Source organism: Peromyscus eremicus, chromosome 8a, assembly GCF_949786415.1.
Source record: "Peromyscus eremicus chromosome 8a, PerEre_H2_v1, whole genome shotgun sequence".
Lineage (NCBI taxonomy): Eukaryota > Metazoa > Chordata > Mammalia > Rodentia > Cricetidae > Peromyscus > Peromyscus eremicus.
Window position 1 is genome coordinate 51,670,308 of NC_081423.1, and position 22,794 is coordinate 51,693,101.

Below are 22,794 nucleotides of genomic sequence, written 5' to 3' on the forward strand. Positions count from 1 at the left end.
TGCCAGGCTGGTTATAGAAGAATGGAGAAAACAGAAGCCTTGTTATTTGATGCTTCTTACTTGAGCTCTGGCTTCCTTCTGCCCTCTTCCTGCTCCCGCTCGCTGTTTAGAAAGCTCCCGAAGCCACCCCATGTTTACTCCCTGGAGTTGTGAGCTGCAGCTGGCAGGTGTGTACCCTGGATATACTTTCTGCACTTTCCCACCACGCACACTAACAAGCTGCCTCTTATTTTGCAGAACAATCTCTGCGTAGAAACCACCATTCTACTTTCCACTTCGCTGTCTGAGACAACCACATCCTCCCCACCCGGGGACAGGCTCCATGGAGAGCTCAGGTCAGTGTGTGGGGTTGGGGGAGGGCATGTCCAGAAGGCCTGGCCGCTCAGTGAGGAAAGTCAATGCTGTGGGTGAGCATGTTTCCAGGCCTAGAAGGACCATCTGCCCAGCCAGGGGCTGCGACACCCTGAGTGTGAGAACATCTTGAGAGAGGAACAAAGTACACTTATGAGCTTGTTCAACTGCTTGCACGTTGTTGAGCTGGACGGTGAATAGTAAGAACTGCTGCCGGGCAGTGGTGGCGCACACCTTTAATCCCAGCACTTGGGAGGCAGAGGCAGGCGGATCTCTGTGAGTTTGAGGCCAGCCTGGTCTACAGAAAGAGTGGCAGAATAGCCAGGACTACACAGAGAAACCCCATCTCGAAAAACAAAACAAAACAAAAACCCCTACTAAGACTTATTACCAAGTTCTTAAAGTTTCTCCTACTGCTCCCATATCATGTGTTCATATGTGTTCATGTGTGTTCCATTATCTACTCTTGTCTCCCCCTTACTCCTGTTAGAACTCTTCCTTCCCTTTCATAATTCCCTTTTTACATGCCCCCTCCCCATCTCTCTCACACACATTTAGATCCAGATTCTGTAATGTCTGTCTTCCTGAGTCTGGCTTACTTCAAAGATTACAACTTTCAAGGAGAACATTTGACCAGGCAAGTTCTATTTCTAATATCTCTGTAGTCTTGAATGAATATTCTTCCCCTGCAAGCCTCATCACCCACCTATAAAGTGGGAAGGGAGGCTCTAGGGCCCCCTCTCTAAGTTAGATGATTTTTTTTAACTTTTAGGAGTTTTTACTTTATGTGTGTGGATGTTTTGCCTGAATGTATATCTGTGTACCTCTTGAGTGTATGGTGTCCACAGAGACCAGAAGAGGGTGTTGGATCTCCAGGAACTGGAGTTACAGATGGTTGTGAGCCACCATGTGGGTGCTGGGAATTGAACCTGGGTCCTCTGAAAGAACAGTCAACAGAGCGCTTAATCTTAATCGTACTTAGCCATCTCTCCAGCTTTCTTAGGGTCCCATTTGGCAGTTAGAGAGGCAAAATAGGGCAAGACTTGTAATTTTTAAAACAGAATAACATTTGACCTGCCAACATCACAGGACTCTTGTTCAGAATCACATGAATTATATGTTGGGAAATACTTTGTGTATCTATGAGTCAGTCAAGGAATGCTAGCTGCTGTAACAAATGACCCCAAATATCAGAATAGCACAACAATACTCATTTCACACTTAATCACAGTCTGATCTGGGCTCTAAGCAGTCTTCTGAGGTCTGAGGATTCAATCTTGTGGAACCATCATCTCCAACACACATCCTTTAAGGTCACTTGCTGAGTGGGAACAGTCTGGGTACAATGCAGGAAATTCTATCATCTGCTCTGCAAATGATAAGCTTCACTTCTATCATATTACATTGGTCCAAATTTGTTGCACAGCTCTCCAACAGCAAGGGAGTCTGGGAAATGTAGTCTTCCTGTCTATCTTGATTTGATGAACATTTAGCATTGTCTTGAAGTGTTTATAAAGCCTAATTGTAATATCCAGCAATACCAAGATCAGTATGAATTCTAGTATCATCCATTAGGGTGTGCTCTTCCTCCTTGGAGCTGGGTTTACAAGGCCTGAGAGGAGGCTGCGATCTTCTGTCTGTTTGGCTGGGGCCTCCAGAACCAGCTGGCCAGGCTTGGGTGGCCTTAAGAGAGATGGAGGCTACTTTGGGGGCCATTCCTGTGCTCTGACCAAAGTTGATTCAGGGGATTTATGTATGGCATCCAAAGATACAGCACTTTGTGCTCAGGTGCCCTTTTCCCTGTGACCCCATAACCCTTTTTCTCTCCTGGTCTTGAGGAGTCTAGCCTTTCTGAACTGAGAACACTACCTTTCTCTCTCTCTCTTTGGACAACCCGGGTCAGCTCAGTTAGATAACTGGGGTCTTCCGGGTCAGTCAGAGAATGGAAACCAGTGAAGGCAGAAGAGACGGGCTGGGGAAAGCAGAGAAGCTGTGCCACGCCCTGGGTCAGCTGCTTCCCAGCCCCTGCCTGTCATCCATGTCAGAAAGACTCGCTTCCAGGGTCAGCAGACTTTCGGACTTGTGAGAGATGCCAGGAACACAAACTTTTATACAAACTTCCTGGTTCGTATGTCAACATCAGCAACTAATTCAGTTTTCAGAAAATACTACACAAGCCTGAACAGACCACGTGAGCAAACCAGCTGTGGGCCAAAGACTGAGGCTGTTCAAGCTTTGAAGGCTTTCCAAGATGGTGTGTGTTTGAGATGGTCGCCAGGGCCTACTGGCCGCTTCTCTAGTTTTCTCTGAAATATGAGAGAGAGAGAGAGAGAGAGAGAGACAGAGAGACAGAGAGACAGAGAGAGAGACAGACAGAGAGAGAGAGACAGAGAGAGAGACAGAGAGAGACAGAGAGAGAGAGAGACAGAGAGAGAGACAGAGAGAGACAGAGACAGAGAGACAGATCAGAACTGTCACTGGTTTAAATCTTTATGTAGCTCACATCAAGAGGACGATAGGGAAGGAAAGAAGGGAAGAAAGGAGTGAGGGGAAGAGAAGGCGATAAAAAGAAGGAAGAAAAGTTCAAGGGAGGGAAATCAGGAGGGAGCCATGGAAAGAAGGAGGGTGGAAGGAGGGAGGGAAGGAGGGAGGAAGACCAGGAAGAGAAACAAAGATAAAAGGCATAAAGGAGGGAGAGGAAGGGAGGAAGAAAGACAAAATACCAATTAATTTACAGATAATTCACCTTGCGTTACTTCATTAAATCTCCAGGAAAGGCGGAGATGGTTAGTTGGGAGGTCAGGTTGGACCAATCTTCATGCCAGGCTCAGTGACTTCCTGGCAGATTTTGAGAGACGTGGCCCTGCTGAGTGGGGTCTCCAGATGGGTCGACTTGGTTGTTACCTTCAGGCTGGGGGAAGCTGGGAAGTAGGCCTTGGCTGTGGTCACTGTCTCACGGGAACAATTGAGAACTGGGGGGAAAGTGGGGTCTTCAGAGATGGAAATTATCCTCCGGACTTCACATGTGTCCACCTCAGAGCCATGGAGGGGGGCTGCCTGATGAGCAGCAGGACAGAGGATAGCTCGGCCTCCATGGTTCAACTTGAGCTACCATCTGCTGATGTTTACATATGTAGCCCCTATCCTTCTAAAGGACCCCGGGACAATTAAGGTATAACAAAACACAAAGCCGAGGCAGCGGAGAGGAAGCGAGAAGAGAGGCCCCAGCCCCTTGACATGAGCTGATGTATGGGACTGGACTCTAATTCACCTGGGAGTTTCTTGGCAGCCAAGTCAAAAAGGGAAGCCCTGAGATGTGTGGTTTGTGTTGTCTGGCGACTAGAGAAGACAAATTACTTGTGTATAAAAACACCCTGGGTTGAAGGTTACTGCAAGGGAAATCTGTCCTTGTGGAGAGTGTTTCCCATCCTTCCCATCCTTGTCTGGCTTCTCCAAGAAGCAAACACCAAGATGTGTAAGGATTTGCTCAAGGAAACACCTGTGGGACAGGGAGTCGGCAGAGAGTCTGACTGTGAGGGCTGGCTTGCTGGGGGATGGTGTGTGTGTGTGTGTGTGTGTGTGTGTGTGTGTGTGTGTGTGTGTGTGTGTGTTGGGGGATAGAGTGTGTGTGTGTGTGTGAGTCTGTGTGTGCGTGGTGTGTGTTGGGGGATAAAGTGTGTGTGTGTGTGTGTGTGTGTGTGTGTGTCTGTGTGTGTGTGTTGGGGGATAAAGTTTGTGTGTGTCTGTCTGTGTGTGTGTGTCTGTCTGTCTGTCTGTGTCTGTGTGTGTTAGGTTGAGAGGAATCCAGAGAACAGTTCCACAGTGGTGTGGTGGCGGAATCTGGAGCCGAAATTAGCCATCAAAGAATGTCTTTCTTGGGAACAGCTGAGAAGCACTGCTGTGCCCCACACTGGCCAGCACAGAGCTTGGCAGGTTTGGCAGCACAGTCACCTGGGCAGCATCACTTCAAGTCCCAGCAGCGAGGGCCAGTGAAATGCGGTCTCCAGGCTTCCTCCCTTTGCTAAGTCATTTGCGTATTCTCCATCTTCATTATTCTGCCTTAAACATATTCTTATTAAGGAAAAAAAAAGTTTACACTGACACTCGTCAAAATGGCAAGGAAGAGCCGGATGGCGGTGATGCACACCTTTAATCCCAGCACTCGGGATGCAGAGACAGGCGGATCTCTGTGAGTTCGAGGCCAGCCTGGGCTACAGAGCGAGATCCAGGACAGGCACCAAAATCACACAGAGAAACCCTGTCTTGAAAAACAAAACAAACAAACAAATGGCAAGGAAGCCTTTATTCAAGTCTGGCAGTGGAGTGGATGCAGGCTCAACTGAGAATCCAGAAGGACATCCGAGTGGGGACTCAGTAGCTGGGAACTTCCTGACCTAGCGGGGTTCCTGCCAGAGGCGGGTCAGAAGGCCGGGGATTCTCTGTGATTTACCAGGTTTCTTGATGAAAGTGGGATGGACAAACCAGAGTCAGGACAGAGGCCAAGGCTGAGGCCAGAAGAGAAGGGCTTAGAGGAGTGTGGCACAGTGTCACTAACGCCACCAGGGACAGTATTTATATGATGATTTTTTTAAAAACAGAGTTAGGACTTATTAAAGATATTTTATAGAGATTTACAAGAAAGAGGTGCTCAGAAAGAAAGACAAGACACCCCCAAGAGCATGGGTGTGAGTTTCCAAACAGCCCCACTCCATGGTCTTGACAATTGACAACTATAGGATGTGGGTGGCTTTGAAGCTATTGTCCTTAAATGGTGACTAAGGAACTTAAATGCGCCCATGGGTTGGGTGGGGTCCTGAGGAGCTCCTGAGGGGTTACAATCAATAAGATCGCAGGGATGAGGAATCGTCACCTGTGGACAAAGTTAATAGTCTTGTTTGAGGTTCTCAGACTCCGACTGGGGAAGGGAGTAAGGCTCACAGAAGATCAAATCCACTCAGGTCGTGAGCCTGGGTCATTGCTGGTTTAACCGGAAGTGTCTGTAGAGGAGAGGAATGGCGGTCTGTGGGACAGCCTTTCAGTATATACTCTTGATGGAATTCTTGCTTCTCAGCTCCGAGCAGACTTCAGGGTGAGGGCTCCTTCCTCGATCACTTCCCCATCATTTTCTGTCTCTCTATTCTGCCTCATTTTTCTCTCTCAATTGTAAGGGTTACTTAAGGATCATAGATGCCCTCCCCCTAAAAATCTGTCTTCTGCTGAACAAGGATATAGACCCTATCTGTCTAGGGATCAAAAGTCTTGACCTGAGCCAGGTGTGGTGGCGCACCCCTTTAATCCCAGCACTGGGGAGGCAGAGGTGGGTAGATCTCTGAGAGTTCGAGGCGAGCTTGGTCTACAAAAAAGTTCCAAGTTAACCAAGTCTGTTTCACAGAGAAACCCTGTCTCTAAAACAAATAAACAACAAAAGTCTCTGTCGTGATGGCTCAGCAGACAGAAGAGCTTGAAAGTCTGATGACCCTAGCTTGATCTCCAAAACCCATGACAGCTCAGAATAGACTCCTGGAGGTAATCTTCTGACCTCCACATGCCTACCATTGTACCAGGCTTTTTCTTTTGGGCCACCAACCAGCCTCCAAATCATGACACAAAGAATTATTAGTTTTGAATGCAGGGTCTTAGCTTAGCCCTTTTCTTGCTAGCTCTTATAACTTAATCTGTTTCTCTTCATCTATGTTTTTGCCTTGGAGCTTTTTACCTTTTCTTACTTTCTTTATATCTTACTTTCCTGCTGTCTCTGTGTCTGGCTGGCTGGTGGCTGCCTGGCTTCTTGTCCTGGGTGTCTCCTTATTCTCTCCCCCTTCTCTCATTTTTTCCTTTCTCCAGAGCCTAGAGTGTCCCTCCTATTTATTCTCTCTGCCTGCAGCCCCACCTATCCTTTTTCCTGCCTAGCTATTGGCCATTCAGCTCTTTATTAGACCAATCGGGTGCCTTAGGCAGGCAAGGCGAAACAAATGCAACACATCTTTACATAACTAAACAAATACAGCATAAACAAAAGTAATATTCCATAGCATAAACAAATGTAACACATCTTTGCCTAATTAAAATAATATCCCACAACACACCAGTGCATACATGTGCCTACACACGCACAGCACACATACACACATATATACCTGTATACATACCCACAGTCATAAAATAAAGTTACAAATTGAGGAAAGTATTTTAATTTTAATTCTTCGCCTGTCTTATCTGACTAGTGTAGGGGAACATAAGAGAATCTGGGCTTGGAGACTGGCAGGTCATCATTTGAAGGGAATCTAGATTTTGGATGTGGTCATTTGTTGGGTCTCTATCTCCAACAACACTTCAGGGGAATCCCGGGTAAGTCACAGGGATAAGTTAGGAAGGATAAAGCAAGACACTCGGCATCCTCATCTGGCCTCCATACACATGTGTATGGATGCACATACCTGAATACACATACATACACATGCATATGCCCACACACACACCAAAAATTATGTTGGGGGGGCAGTTGAGACAAGGTTTCTCTGTGTAGCCTTGGCTGTCCTGGGACTAGCTCTGTAGACCAGGCTGGCCTCGAACTCAGAGATATCCACCTGCCTCTGTCTCCCGAGTACTAGGATTAAAGGTTTGTACCACCACAACTCATCTTATACACCAATTTTTAAAAAGTTATTAGAACACAAACACTGCTGTATTAAGATAGTTTAGCTGGTAGTCATTATGACTACTAATGACTAACGGAAGAGGCTGGCATGAGATTTTTACCCTGTTCCTCCAAGTAACAAACCATTTAAAACTCATCAATTATTTATTTCTAGAATTTCCATTTAATATGTTAAGACCATAGTTGGTGGTGGGTAATTGAAACCACAAAAAGTGAAGTCTCGGGTAAGCAGGGACTGGACTGCCATACATCCACACTTTTCCAAATGATGGTTTTACAAAGAACACAGAAATTCTAATAGAAATACTATCTTCCAGCTCAGAGCAGTGTGCTGTCTGCCATCTCGTAGATGGATCACCACAGGCACCTCTTAGAGTTTATAGGAGGGCTAAGAATTTTCTCTTGAGGATGGGGGCGGGGGCAGCAGGAAGGACAAATGGGGTGAACACAACAGCTCCTGACCTCAAGGTTCCCCCACTTTCAGATGTGGAGCTGGACTTCCAGAGGAGCATACAGGCTGTGCTTCGAGAGCTCAACACCCCAGCCCCAGCCCTCCAGAGTAATCGGGGTAAGAACTGGAGCAGGAAGCAACCACTCCTGACTCTCAATCCCATCTGGCCAGTGCTGCCCCAGGCATTTCAGGGAGGGCCTAGACTGGAGTTGTCAGGTGAGGGGGTCTCCACCCTGGAGTTCTCGGGTGAGGGGGTCTCCAGCCTGGAGTTCTCGGGTGAGAGGTCTCTAGCCTGGTGTTCTCGGGTGAGGGGTCTCCAGTCTGGAGTTCTGGGTGAGGGGTCTCCAGCCTGGAGTTCTGGGTGAGGGGTCTCCAGCCTGGAGTTCTCAGGTGAGGGGTCTCCAGCCTGGAGTTCTTGGGTGAGGGGTCTCCAGCCTGGAGTTCTCAGGTGAGAGTTTTCCAGCCTGGCAGTCTCAGGTGAGGGGTTTCCAGCCTGGAGTTCTCAGGTGAGGGGTCTCCAGCCTGGCATTCTCAGGTGAGGGGTTTCCAGCCTGGAGTTCTCAGGTGAGGGGTTTCCAGCCCAGCTGTCTTCTTATTGAAAATCTGAAAATCTACCCAAGGCTTCTCTGCTTCCTGGTCCGACCCTCCTAGAGTTAATATGTTGAGACCATAGTTGGTGGTGGGTAACTGAAACCACAAAAAGTGAAGTCTCGGGGAAGCGGGGACTGGACTTCCTACTGCACGCAGTAATGGGGCTCTGGTTACCTGCCCTACTTCCACTTCCAAACAAAATTCTCCTCTCAGACCTGGAAACATTCAGAAGGTGGCTGAGGCTCTGGGCCTGCAGATACCACTGCTCCATGCTACACACACACACACACACACACACACACACACACACACACACACACACACACACCCCTCTGTCCCCCCCTCGACCCCTCCCCTTGTTAGTGGGAGCTCGCTGTCCAGAAAGAGCCTTGAGAGGAGCTCACCACGTGCACCTGGGGTCAGCTCTGACTACAGGGTCAGATGTAGCTGGCCAACCTCACTCTAAGACCCGGGGCTCAGGGGAATAGCCTCTGAGATCCTCTGACCCACTCAGCCATGATGGGCTCCCCTTTCTCCTGGCCCAGGTATGTGGAGATGGTCTCTGCACAAGAAGGTAGAGCGAGATCCAGGAAAGAGCTCCGTGCTGGTCCGAATTCTCCTCAGAGAGCTGGAGAAGGTTGGTGCTCAAGCCTGAGGGAGGCAGGGGTGGAGTGAAGATGGCAGGGGTTCCCAACCTGATGGGGCGCCACCTGTGCAGCTCTGTGCTCCCAAACTCGAGTCGTTTGTGGACCATATGCTTGATTTTTACCAGGCATGTCTTCTTCATTGACTTCTACCTCAGCACTATTTCTACCCATCCACTCCCATCGTTACTTAATTAACATATTTCAAAAAGAAACTAACATGGCCATAGCAGAAATAAAAGATGTATATATTCTGTACATATGTGTGCCACCGTGGAGGCTTATCCTTTTACTGCTTAAAATTATCCATATCCTGCATGTTGTTGCTGCTTGGGAAACACTGCTTCAAGTTGTGACCTTGCTTGTCAATTAGCTTTGGCTCCCGTGTGGGATCTATGCAGCTCTCCCATGCTACCTGCCTTGCACGAGGATTCCTCCATCTGCCCACCCCTCACAGAGGGCTTCCACATCCTCGCTACTCCCTATCCTGTTCCCTTTTTCCCCTCTCTGCAGCAGGCCACTCCCCTTGGCATAATCTATTACTGCCTTCCACCTAATTCCCGGCACTCCCAGCCTAACCTGCCATCTGTAGCTAGGACGTGGTGGTCCCTGGAGCACCCAGCCCAGCATGATGCCAGGATCCCCTGTTTTCCAGGCAGAGAGCGAGGATGTGCGGCATGTCATCATTCCCTTGTTGCTCACTCTAATGTACGTGCTCACTAAGGTGAGATGGGGTTGGGGTCAAGGTGACTCACATGAGGCTGGGGGAGAAATATCACAATTCTCAAAGGGCTTAAGAGATCATTTATTCTGGGATCAAGCATGAGTGACTGAGGTTGGGAGAGATGACTTAGTGGCTTAGAGCACTTGCTGCTCTTCCAGAGGATCCAGGTTCAATTCCCAGCACCCACATGACAGGAACGTCAAGTCACAGGGTCCTGTCCTATCTTCCTTGTTGACACCTAATCTCTGCTAGGGCAAGTCTGGGCTGGCCTTCCCATACACTCTGTCTTTCCCCTCTACCCAGAGGTAAAATTGGACAGGCAATGGGGTAGTCGAGACAGTGTGGAGAACAAATAGAGTCTTCGACAGTGTGTGGGTCCTTGGGTTGTTCATTCATGTGTCATCATTGTGAGTAACCAGACCCTCACTCTAACAACAAATTCAAGAGACTAGAGAAAACAAAACTCTTTCTTGTTTGTTTTGAAATATGGTTTTTCTGTGTAAACAGCCCTGGCTGTCCTGGAACTTACTTTGTAGACCAGGCTGGCCTTGAACTCACAGAGATTCACCTGCCTCTGCCTCTCAAGTGCTGGTATTAAAGGCATGCGCCACCACTGCCTGGCACAAAACCATTTTTAATACTCAATTGTGCAGAATAGGACTCCAAGATAGAAGGCAAAAGTGGCTGGTGTGGCATTTTGGCGCATGACAGAGGTTTTTAAAGTCCCTGATTTCGAGAAATCCCTGCCCCCTCTCCCTGTAGAATTACCATCTTCACAGTCCTCCAGCACAATCCCGTTCCCAACTCCCAATCCTACTGGTCCAGGATGCAAAGCCTTATCTAACAAATATCCTGGGGCTTAAAACTGCCTCCTTTTTTCCAACTCCGAGTTCTGAGACAAGCTAGGGGAGGAAAGGCTTATGCTTGTCTATGACTTCTTGATGAACTCTAAATGTACATCATCCTAAACATGGACCAGAACTATTGACTTCTTATGCCTGGCGGTCTTTACATGGAGATGAGACATGAGAAAGCAATGGTTTACACTCCTGGTTAGAGGAACTGGTGGTGGGGTGTGGGGAGTGTCACTGCGGCATCTGGGATGAGGATGGGGCTGGGACAAAGGAGTCAAGCACATTGAGGAAGAAGGGGGAGGGGAGGAAAAGAAGGGTACCTTACACCTGTGAGATTCATGGAGGTGCAGAGACTTAGGAAGTAGCTCCAGGTTTCCAAACCCGGAGATGCTCAGAAATATGCCACATAGCTCCAGCATTAAGGCTGGGAGAGAACTGGCCTGCTGAGAACGTAGGGTGAATTTCTGTCTTGCTAAGGTGTTGTAAGGAGCTCTCACAGATGCTGGGAGGAGAGATTGTAACCAGAGGATGTGGAGAGCATGGAGCCAGTCTGGCTGTCCATCCCAACCTTCCTTCTTTCGCACCTGCTCTAATCCACCCCACCCCAGACCCTTCAAGACCTAGAGCACCAACCCCTCCCTCTCAGCAGGCCACGGGCATCACGGAAGATCTCTACCATAGAGCTTACACCTTCTGCACCAGGCTGCTGACCCTGCCTGCCCCCTACTCTACGGTCGCCTTGGACTGTGCCATACGGCTGAAAACAGAGGCAGCCGTCCCAGGTGAGAGGTGCTGGGCATCTCCCGTGCTGCAATGCAGTACCACCCAATATCAGGCTGTTTTCTCCAGGATGCCAAAGAGCTCAAAACTCTGGGCTCCTTCCAGGAGAACTGGAGTCAGAGACCCAGAGGCTGGCTCACTGATGTGATCTGGTTTGCAGGTACCCTGTTCCAAAGGACTGTCATTGCGGAGCAGAACCTGATGAGTGAACTGTACCCTTACCAGGAGAGGTAAGAGGCCTGGGTGTGACTGCTACCTTCAGCTCCCTCCAAGGGCTGGGTACTTTGCAACTGTTCCCTGGTGGGAAAACAAACAAGGAGGCCAGGTGAAGAATAACTCACAGAGCTTCCACACTGGTCCAACAGTGACATGCACTTCCAGTTCAAGGGTGGAAGCTTTTTCTGAGCCTTTCTTCTTTGGCTGGGTGCAGAGTGACCCTGCTCCTGTGCAGAAGAAGCACATGGCCCAGGGCAAAACCGCTGTTCCCTTCTTGTGCCTCCCTGTATCCTGTTCTGTGCCACAAAGAAGCCACATCCAATCAAGCCAGGCAGCCAGAGGTAGCTGCAGGGACTGAACCCTGGGGGCTTGCCTCAAGGAATTCTCAAAACCCTTAGATGAGATGGAAGCGTGTCCCTGGCTCCTGTTCAGAAGACAACTGGTGGTGGAGGGGGTGGGGGAGAGTAAGTGCCTCTCCCTGCTGCAGGCAAGTCTGTGGATTTAGCTGCATGGCACCTTGTAGGTTGGAGACTTGAGAGCTATGCTCGGGAAGGGTACTGAGGGAAAGGGCATCGGGGGACTCAGTGCTGGAGGGGAGAGCATGGCATGGTTTCCTGAGGAAGGAAAGTGTGGGTGAGTCAGTTTTCTGGTGTGATCGGGGTGATGAGCAAAGATAAGGTTTATTATGTGGGTCCAGAGCTCCAGTACCAGAGGAGAGGTTGAAGGTCTCCCCCGAGGGTGATGAGCCCTGGGCCAGGATGCTGAGGACCAGAAAGCGGACTCAGGCTGGAACTTCCCTGGATGAAGGACTTAATATGCTCCTCCACATGGGACCATGTGGTTGAGGGAACTCCAGCTGCCCCTCTGAAAGGGCCCTGAGACTCCTGCCTGCCTCAGTCCCCGCTTCTCCTGATTGTGGTCCCACTTAGGGGTGTTTGTATCTGAAGCTTCTATTTATGAGGAAATTAACCACTGGAAACTGCTTTTGTTATCAAAGGCGTTATATAATTGGGATGTCCACGCAAGCTTTTGGGGGTGTCCATCCAGCACCTCTGTTCCACTCTTGCCCCCAGAGTGTTCCTGTTTGTGGACCCTGAACTGGTCTCCGCCTCCGTGTGCAGCGCCCTGCTGCTGGAGATTGAGGCGGCCCAGGAGCAGCAGACACCTGAGGCCTGCATGCGCCATGTGGTCGCCCATGCCCTGCAGGCAGCCCTGGGGGATGCCTGCCACACAGGTGCTCTGAACAGGAAGCTGCAGGTAATTAACACCCCACCCTGGGCATTCACCATAGGCACTCCTGTACTCTTCCTGCTTCTGGTCCATGTCACCCTTTCCCCCACAAATCAGAAATTCATACATGTTTATTAAAGGAAATATGAAAGATACAGATAAGTCCCCTGAAGACAAAGATAGAAATCACTCACAGCCTCTCTACTTAGAAATAACAGAAATGAACATTTGGTATATTTCCTTAGTAATGATGACATTGAAGATTTAGTAGTGAGTTTATCGTCTGTTTGAGACACTGTGCTAAACCTGATCACATTTTGAAGTTCTCCCACAGCACTGTGAAATGCAGCTACATTTTTATAGATGGGAATCTAAGGCACAGAGAAAGTGGTCATTTACTCATGCTCACACAGAAACAAAGAGACTGAGCTAAAATTTGACCCTTTGTCTTCTGGCCCCCAACCCTGACTCCTTTTTAACAAACACATGGAGCTACCAAACTCTGCAACTGCTTCATATAATATATATTTTTCCCACGACATTGGAAACATGGCTTGTGTAAGCATATTCGTTGGGAAACATGTACTTGTAATGGCTACACGGTATGCATTTGCTGTTACATTTAGCCAGTGCTCAAAAATGCTCCTGTGGTGGGGCATTCCAGATGTTCCTAGCATTTACTCCACCCCGGACTGGTGCCATTAGGAATGACTTTCTGTAGGTAGCAAGGAAAGCTGGGTAAGACTGGATTGGATGCAGGCTGAAGACAGAGAGGCTTTACCGGGCTTAGAACTGTTGCAGCAGGTGGAACCAGGCAACCAGAGGGACGGTTCAGTTGTCCCCTGCTGGCCCTGATTCAGGAAGTGGGGAGGATATGAGTGTTTTTTTCCCCTGAGCTCTGCCCATTCAAACTGCATGGGAGCATTGCTTTTGTTTTCCTTCTGGAATTGTCCAGTCTGAACCCCACATCTTGAATCCCTTATTTTGGTGGATTCTTCATAGCTACCTCCTCATTATAGGGTATGAAAGCCAGAGAGGCGCCCCACTGCCTACCCACAGGTAACAGGGGGCCACAGCCATAGCCTGGCAGAAACCCAGGCTCTGGATATGGAATCCCAAATCCTTTACCAGGCATCTCTTGCCCAGCCCCCTTGGGCATCTAAGGGAGGTGCCATGCTGGACTGTTGGTGGTCCTGCCAAATTTGGCATAGGAGTGTGATAGGTGGGTTGGTGGGTAGGGCAGTGAATAGGACCCAGGCTCTGATGTCCCCCCTTGTAGGCCAGCTCCCGTCGCATCCTGGAACACTATTTCCACGCCGTAGTGGCTGCCATAGAGCAGGTGGCTAGCGAGGACAGTCCCAGCCGGCTGGGACACCTGGAGAGACTCGAGGAGATTTACTGCTCGCTGCTAGGGCCGGTGGCCACAAGAAAGCACTGCGTGGGTAAGCGGGGCCGGTGGGGACTTGCCAAGGGACCACCGACCGCAGACCGCAGGGGGCGCAGAAGAGCTAGGCTAGACAGAATGAGATTTCAGAAGGAGCAGACACCATAGATCCCAGGATCCTGGAGACCTGGAGAAGAGCTTAGAGTTGGCAGGCCCTGGGGCTAAGCAAGTGGCTAATAGGATCATGATAGCCCACACCTGCAAAGCGCCCCACGTTATCCCATGAGCTACTCTAAACATTTAACATGATTTAAGTCTATGACATGCCAAATCAAATCATTTGCAAAGTTAAGGAGTAGAAACGATCCTTGCCCCCATTTTACAGAGGAGATTTAGAAACTGATTTAGAGAGAGATTAAAATGTCTGCAGACTGTCACTCAGCTAGTGAGCGGCAGAACCAGGATTCCAATCTTGTTCTGGCATAGTAGCCAACAGATCGGATCCCTAGAACACCTCCACAGAATGGCAAGTGCTAGGTGTTGGCATTATTTGTCCCTTGGGGTGGTTTGTACCCTGCACACCTCCTTTCTATTTTGAATGTTGATAAAGCAATGCCACCCCCCCCCACCCCCCCCCACACACACAGGAGTAAGTTCCATGAGTGAGCTTCAACAACCCAGAATGTATGTGTCCTGGTTGTGGTAGGATGATTCCTGTGTGTGTCCTGTTGCACAGTCACTCAAAGCACCCAGGGAATGTGTCAGCCTGAGTGTGTCAGAACATATGGTCATCGACTGCACCCACAGTAGTTACTGTTATGAAGTGTGTGACCCCTGGGGAAAGACCGTAGACTCAATCCAATTATAATTAAAAGGCGTTATTGATTAGCTGCTAGCAGGACGAACGATCTCTGAGCCAAATTTGACACTGCCGTGAAGGAGGGATGCGGGGAGGACATCCATAAAGGGAAAGACCTTTCATATCCATGCAAGCAAGTAAAAACTGTTCTGTTCTGCCAAGTTAAGTGATTAAGGCAACTCAAAACAATCTTTGGGTGTCTGCGTCAGCAAGTTACTGAAGCAAAAAAAAAAAAAAGCAGTTAGTCATATCATAACAAGTAGACAGTCACGGCTGTACATTTTTGGGTGAGGGAGCCACTGAGTCAGGGTTACCGGGAACTTATCTTCCAGGGACTGGAGTCAGAGACAAATGGCTGGTGGGTACCAGGATGGATGCCTAGCATAAAACGGAGCTTCTTTAGCCGTAACAGTTACAAGATGCCAGGGAAATGGGCAGGAGACCACAGCAGAGGCCAGTGCACCAAGCACACTGAGGCCTGAACCTGGCAACCCAGGCTGGACAAAGTGGGCAGGACAGCCCTGTGTTGACTCCATCCCCTCAGTCTCCCTGGACTTTTTTGTCTACACCCCTCCTCCCCACAGTCTCCACAGCCTGCTCCTTTCTTCAGGTGACCTTCTCCAAGACCGACTGCCAAGCATCCCTCTGCCCAGCCCCTACATCACCTTCCATCTGTGGACCGACCAGGAGCAGCTCTGTACGTGCCTGAGCCTCTGAGTCCCTGTAGAAATGACTGAGAACAGTGGTGTGTGTCCGTGTGTGTTCACATGTCTGGGCTCCTGCCTGCATTCCGGTTTTGTTCTCTGAGTTACTCCACACATCTGGACAAAGACCATATCTTCTTCAGGTTGGAAGAGTCCAGGGCATTAGCCATTGGTCTCATGCCCATGCTAACGCCGTCAACGTCCCCATAAGGGAGGCAAGCAGAACCCATTGTGATACCCACACCTGACAGGGCCTTCCAGAGAAGACATTGCCCTCTGCTCTTGTGGCCTGTCCCAATCTTCTTGGCTCTTCTAGAGAGTGAGGACAAGGACACCAATTGTGGTAGAAAGTATTAGGCTGCAGTACTGGGTCTTGACACTTCCTGTTGCATGCTGGGTCATGATTGGTACATTCTCTCTCTGGACCTAGAAGAGGGGGCTAGGAAAACCTGCGAGTCTTCCTTGGACCTGGTGGTCAGATACTGGTGGTCAGCTGGTGGTATTTGTGTCCCAGGGGAAGCTTCAGGAAGGGGGAGGTTGGGAGGGCTCCAGGGTCAGCTAAATGCGGGAGATGCTGGGTTAAGCTGATTTCTTTAGTGCTGGGGCTCCAGAGCTTTTAATACGTTTACTGATCGGCTGGGTGTGGTGGTGCACGCCTTTAATCCCTGCACTCAGGAGGCAATGGCAGGCAGATTTCTGTGAGTTTGAGGCCATTTTGGTCTACATGGTGAGTTCCAGGACTGCTAAGGCTACATAGAGAGAGACCCCATCTCAAAAAGAGGAGAGATACATTTACTGATTGGCCTCAGTGGGAAGAGTGCACAGAACTCTGGACCATTGTTGACCACAGGACCGTTGCCCTTTGTGGAGTGTCCCGTGGGGCTTCTGTTCAGGTGGACAGTGTTTGAGAAACAGGGGTCCCAGATTTCTGGGGAGCTGTCCTGTCCACATCAGGTGTCCTTACCATCCTCATGCTCCCCTGTTCTCCTGTCTCAGGGAAGGAACTGGTGCTCTTCCTTCGCCCACGCTCCCAGATGCACCTCAGTGCTGACTTGGAGGCCTTGGATCTACAAGGATTTAGGCCAGACTGGGACTTGGCCCGGGTGTCCACTGACAGTGGTATTGAGCGGGACCTTCCTTTGGGGAGTGATGAGCTCCCGGATACCAGCAGCGAGATGGATCGGGCCGCACTGCAGCGCAGGGGAGGCATCAAGAAGCGTGTGTGGCCCCCCGACTTCTCCATGCCTGGCAGCTGGGATGGGCCCCCGGGGTTGCACCGGAGGACTGGCAGGCCCAGTGGGGACGGGGAACTGCTGCCCGGAGTCTCAAGGGTGCATACGGCCCGAGTGCTCGTGCTGGGAGACGATAGGATGCTGGGACGCTTGGCCCAGGCTTACTATAGACTCAGGTAAGGCCCCGAGGAGGGACTGGGGTTGTCAGGAGTGTGGGTGGGTCTGGAATGAACCGGTAAAAGAGCCAAACAGGTATTACCGGGACAGAGGAAAGGCCGGGGAGGGTAAGGGAGAACACTGCAGAGAATCCCCAGTGCCCAGCCATCAGCTTGACAGGAAATGACAACTGTTCCCATTCCATAAATGGGTAAACAGAGGTTCAGAAAGATAATATAAATTGCCCAAAGTCAACAGGATAAGTGGCAAAGCTGAGACTCTTTTATGCCAACACGCAACCCCGAGCTCTTACCCATCCTACCTTGCTGCCTGTTGCCAGGAAACGGGAAAGCAAGAAGTTCTGCCTCACTCCTAGGCTCAGTCTGCAGCTCTACTACATCCCTGTGCTGGCGCCTCAGGTGACTGGTGGACGGGGCGGGGCGGGGCCAAGGGGACCATGGAAAAGGAGTGGAGGGGTCGGGAGCAGAGGTCTCATCAGAGAAGAGAGGGAGGGGTGGGGACCCACTGGCAGCCTGGCTCCCTGGCTCGGGGACCAGAACCATTACCTCAGAATGTGGAGCTGAGAGACACTTGGAGGGGTCTTCCAGGTCAGAAGCCAAGACACAGGTCTTGCCACAGCAGCCTCCCCTCTGCTGGGCTCCCTCTTGTCTTTGTAAGGGAATTATCAGTACAGATCAATAAAACGGAGGCATTTCCCCCTCAGGCCCCTCTCCACTCAGTAAAGCCAGACCTTGACTACACCGTAGATGAGCCAGGGTGAAGCAGGGTTGGTGAGTTTACTAAGTAGAGATGAGAAAGCACGTGCCTTGGGAGAGAGACCGAGACAAAGGAAAAGAGGTGTCACGCACCCAAGCTTGGGTTCAGGCTTCTCAAGAGCGTCACCCTGCCTTCACCGTGTCTGTATTCCTGATGTTGTTATCTTGCTCAGAGGGTGTGGTTTTAAACACGAAGCAAACAATTGCACAATGTTTAAAAAGTAAGAAAAAATTCCGAGCGGTTTTACTTATCCTGGAGAATTTCCTCCGGTAAATGAGACGCTGAGCTGTTTTTCAGAGCTGCTTTGTTTAGATGCAGAGTTGAGAGACAAGGTCAACACAGGCGCAGATGCCGCCAAAACTCAAGGCCATGCCCATTCTGCCCTGAGCGAGCACGGTCCATTTGTTGTTTTAACATCTTCGCTCGAGGTACTTTTTAGAAATGGGAATATTGTCTCTCTAGAAAATCTTCACAGTGCATGTTGTTAGCTGTACTGAAATTCTTGGCTCTCAGCTGATGGGAGACTCCCCTCCCTCCCTCTCTCCCTCCACAGAAGAGAAAGTTTGAGGCAGATGACCAGATTTCATTGATGTTGAGGGGAGGGGGGAGAGATGAAGCCACACTCATCCCAGAACAAGAGCCAAGTAATACTTACCTCTGCCCTTTAAAGGTCAACAGAGTTTTTTCAGTGTCACAGACAAGTGAACCTCGACGAAACCCCTTCCGCTCCACTGGAGTTTATGATACAGGACACTAACGTGTCTTCACACAGTAGAGAAACTGAGCCCAAGAGGTTAAATGACTTGACCACAGTCACAGAGCACTGGGTTCCAGTATCTGGGGCACCCAGGCTGGGAGGGGAGGACCTGACAGGTGTGTCTGTCCCTTTATTCCCCAAATCCCCAGGATCCAGAAGCATCCAGAAAGCCTGAACTGGGAGAGCTGGCTTCCTTCCTGGGTCGAGCAGACCCGTGGTATGAAAGCACTGTCAACACCCTGTGTCCTGCCATCCTCAAGCTGGCCGAGATGGTAGGAGCGGCAAGAAGGGAGGGGAGGGGAGGTGGGGAGGGGAGGGAAGAGGAGAGGACAGGAGGAGTGTGATTGGCAGGAATGAAGATGGAGACATTTTAAAAAGCTCTGATGGGGAGGGAGGTGGAGTCAGGAGGAGACCCCAGTTAGATATGTCTGCAGCCCCTGACCTGAGTCAGTCCCATAGGATTTAATTTAGTTCTCACCGAGGGTGGGCCCTGATGTCTCCAGGTGCTGTTGTTGCCATACCTATGCCTCCATTTTACAGGCCCGGTAGCTGAAGCAGAAAGAGATTAGATAACTTGCCCAAAGCAGCAAAATAAACTACAATGCACCACCCCCTACCCTTGGAACCAGGGGATCTGACTGCAAACTGAATCTGCCATCCACCAACCATGACTGACAGGGACAAGATAGAACTTGGAGGGTGGGGTGACTGTCTGGAGAGCCTTTAGCTATTCACACATATACCCGCTTGCTGCCATAAATGCCGCAGAGAGTTTTGTTTTTACAGTTTGTCATTTACCCATCAGGTTTTTAGTTAGAGTTTATTGTTTCCTGTGGTTAGATGTAGAACTTCTATTCTTTGTGACTTCCGCCTTTGGAAGCATCTTCTTTTTAATTTCTCTCTCTCTCTCTCTCTCTCTCTCTCTCTCTCTCTCTCTCTCTCTCTCTCTCTCTGTGTGTGTGTGTGTGTGTGTGTGTGTGTGTGTGTGTGTGTGTGTGTGTTGAGGGGGGATGCATACCACAGCACTCATGTGACGATCAGAGGACAATTTTGTGGCTTTACATGGCTTCTGGGGATTGGATTTGGGTCTCTGGGCTTGTACAGCACACATAGCCCCTGGGCCATCTCACCAGCCCCGAGAGTCTTGCTTCTTAAGGCCTGGGATGGCAATACTTAAACACTTGTAACAGTCTGGATTTTTATATTTAAATGATGAGCCCACACACATAATTTTAGTCCTTCATCTGAGATATGTGTGTCATCTTGCTTTTTACAAAGGTTTAGCAGGTTATCCCAGAGCTGTTAATTGTATAAACCATCTTGCCTCATGCATTTGATGTTCTGATTGTATCCCTGACTGAACTCTTACATCTGTGTGGTGCTATTTCTGGGAGCCCGTATTTCCGTGGATCTATGTAGTTCTGTACAAATCAATAGGATTCTATTTTGATATCTGGAAAGCTAAGCCTACAACATTATTTTTCTTTTACAGAACTTTTCAGAACATACTAGTTTATCTTTCCGGATAAACTTTAGAATTTGCATGTTATTTTAAACTTTTTGTTTATTTATGTTAAATATTCATTTTATTTTGTGTGCACATGCATGCACACATGCGTTCAGTGCCTGTAGAGGCCCGAAGAGGGCATCAGATCCCCTGGAGTTCGAGTTACGGCTAGTTGTGAGCTTCCCACAGAGAGGCTGGGAACCTAACTCTGGGCCTCCAAAAGAAACAGCAAGTTCACTTAACCACTGAGCCATCCCACCATACTCCATTTTAAAAAATCTATTGGCATTTTGATTAAAGAGAGAGGATCACCCTCTTTCACATATTAAGTGTCCCTCTCTGGGGGCATAATATAATTTCATAAGTGCTTTCTCTTATGCCTGGGGGATTATATGGTCTTTCTTATATAGCTTCTACCCATTTCTTGCTCAGATTATTCCTCATATAGTGTTCTTCTTGTTGTGGTGAGTCTATCTTTCTCTCATTGCAGTTAGAAAGAATGTGTGGCCAATGTAACAGGAAGCTACTGATTTATATGTTTTAATTATCCAGTACTCATCTATTTCTTAAAAGTTAACGTTTGAAAACATACCATAAAAAGTACGCATTTGCCTTCTGACTGGCCACTGAACTAAGGCCTTGATTGTGTTTCTTACCCGCCTGACTGGGGCACCATCTTACATGTTTTATGCACACAAAGACGTATGGGGGTGTGTGCGCCTGTTTTCTGAATAGCACCTGGAGATGTTTTTGCACACACACAAAAGACTCTTTAGCAGGGTATTAAACTACTTTTCTGCTTGAAAGCCAGAGAAGATCATGGGAGACAGTCTGATGGAGGCCTTGGCTCTTCTCCTCTGCTGGTAGCTTTGCTTTATCCTACTCTTCCTTGTAATTAATCATTAGTATGGCCTTTCCAAAAGCAGCTTCCATGTGAAGGACCTGGAGACACTATGAGCAACGATGTATTATCAGAATGCTGTATTATCAGTGTAATTGTGTGTTTGGGGAGAGCATTGAGACAGGGTTTCATTGTGTAGCCCTGCCTATCCTGGAACTCACTATGTAGACTAGGATGGCCTTGAACTCGCAGAGATCCACCTGCCTCTGCCTCTGCCTCTTGAGCAATGGGATTAAAGATGTGCACCACCATGCCTGGCCAAGCATGATCTTTTTGAAGGGAATGTTTCAATGAACCAGATGTGAGAGTCAGGAGGGATTTGGGATTAGATATGCAATGCTTAAGACAAAGCTGAGCCTCTTGCCAACTCTGATGTCATAGTTTGAGCATTTCTAACATGGAAGTCCAAATTTGAAAGGTTCTAACACGCACAATTTTTTGAGTACTATCATGATTTGATGAGTGGAAAATTCCACACCTGTCCTCATGTGACAGGTCATAGTCAAAACATAGACACACTGAAAATGTGTGAGATTATCTTTGGGCTAAGAGGATGAGGTACATATGAGACAAAATGAATTTCATGTTTACCATTGCCAAGATATCTCATCATCTACACATAAATATTCCAAAATCTGAAGGGGAAAATCATGGAGTTAGAAACACTCTGGTCCCAAGCATTTCTGGTAAGGGATACTCAGCCTGTATCCCATTCTATATGGATGTTCTATTCTGTGTGCCTGACAGGGCTAAGGAAGCCACAGAAGATAAGGGGCTGAGCCCACTCCCAGCAGCATGTAAATATCACTGGTTTGTTTATTTTGAGACAGAGTCTTACTGTGCAGTTTAACTCAACATTCTTTTTCCTCAGCCACCCAAGGAGCAGGGATTACAGACACATGCAACCACACTTGGTTTATCAGTGAGTTTATTAATAGATTCAGAGGTGGCCAGAGACAAAAGAGACATCATCTGGTCATGTAGTTCAACCTCTGATTTCTCCCTTGAAGACAGGCCTCAAAAAGTTTGAATAACTTTTGCCCCAGGTTTCTGGATAGTGAGTATCCAATCCAAACCTAAACTTCTGTATGGGCTATTTCATCATTAGTTACATCTTCAGGTAGCTAGCACATTGCCTCACAGCTCAGTAAGTCTGCACAAATGAAATTAACCAGCTTACCTGAGGAGGTGGAGTCTCATTAGAAGTAGTTTGTATCCGGGTGGTGGTGGTGCGTGTCTTTAATCCCAGCACTCAGGAGGCAGAGGCAGGTGGATCTCTGTGAGTTCGAGGCCAGCTTGGTCTACAGAGCAAGTTCCAGGTCAGCCAAAGCTACACAGAGAAACCCTATCTTGAAAAACAAAACAAACAAACAAACAAACAAAAAAGCCCATAGTTTGTATTTTGGTTAGAAGTAAAAACTAGATGGCCGGGAAGGCTTGGAGCTTGTTGGAGGAGTAGCCAGATTTGGGAGTTTTTCATTGAGACAATGGTGCCTCCCCTAGCAGCCTGGAGGTGAGTGGCTGCTGAAGACACTGTCCTTGTTCCTCACAGCCTCCCTGCTTAGACACATCCCGGACCGTGGACCCCTTTATCCTGGATGTCATCACTTACTATGTTCGCATGGGCACCCAACCCATCTTTTTCCACCTCTACAAGGTTAAGGTAAGTGTTTCCCCTGGGGTTCCCAGGGGACCAGTCTGCGGGACCCTGTTAACCACCATGTCAACTCTCTGGCTCTGTGGAGATATTGGTCACTAGGCTGCAAATAAGTTCCTGACTGCTCTTAACAACTTGGTCTTCATGGTGTCTGGACAAATCAGTTCATTATTAACTTCAAAGACCTCAAACTCAAGCAGAAGGTTGGGAGTCAGGGGTAGGCTGCTCTGAACTGTCTTCCATCCTCTGTAACAAATTCCCAGTGCACTCTCATTTTATCTCCCACCACGCCTCTCTTTAGCCTCCTGGAGACCTTCAGATCGCTGTATTTTCTCACATCGTCCTCCTTTTCTTTTCTTTA

At 48.8% G+C, this 22,794-nt stretch overlaps 1 protein-coding gene across 2 annotated transcripts in view; it reads left to right on the top strand.

Moving 5' to 3' along the window:
* The first annotated feature begins 322 nt into the window (after window positions 1-322).
* The window catches only part of Pik3r6 (phosphoinositide-3-kinase regulatory subunit 6), a 36,076-nt gene continuing 13,604 nt past the window's right edge, over window positions 323-22,794 (top strand). Inside the window, exons 1-13 of one of the 2 annotated variants that reach the window (XM_059269426.1) lie at window positions 323-335; window positions 7,494-7,577; window positions 8,597-8,688; window positions 9,351-9,419; window positions 10,923-11,055; window positions 11,214-11,283; window positions 12,343-12,526; window positions 13,779-13,941; window positions 15,353-15,439; window positions 16,443-16,854; window positions 17,175-17,261; window positions 18,514-18,640; window positions 22,329-22,439. In XM_059269426.1, coding sequence (XP_059125409.1) covers window positions 323-335; window positions 7,494-7,577; window positions 8,597-8,688; window positions 9,351-9,419; window positions 10,923-11,055; window positions 11,214-11,283; window positions 12,343-12,526; window positions 13,779-13,941; window positions 15,353-15,439; window positions 16,443-16,854; window positions 17,175-17,261; window positions 18,514-18,640; window positions 22,329-22,439 — 1,632 coding nt within the window. The remainder of the gene's footprint in view (window positions 336-7,493; window positions 7,578-8,596; window positions 8,689-9,350; window positions 9,420-10,922; window positions 11,056-11,213; window positions 11,284-12,342; window positions 12,527-13,778; window positions 13,942-15,352; window positions 15,440-16,442; window positions 16,855-17,174; window positions 17,262-18,513; window positions 18,641-22,328; window positions 22,440-22,794) is intronic. The other variant, XM_059269427.1, reaches the window with a different exon arrangement.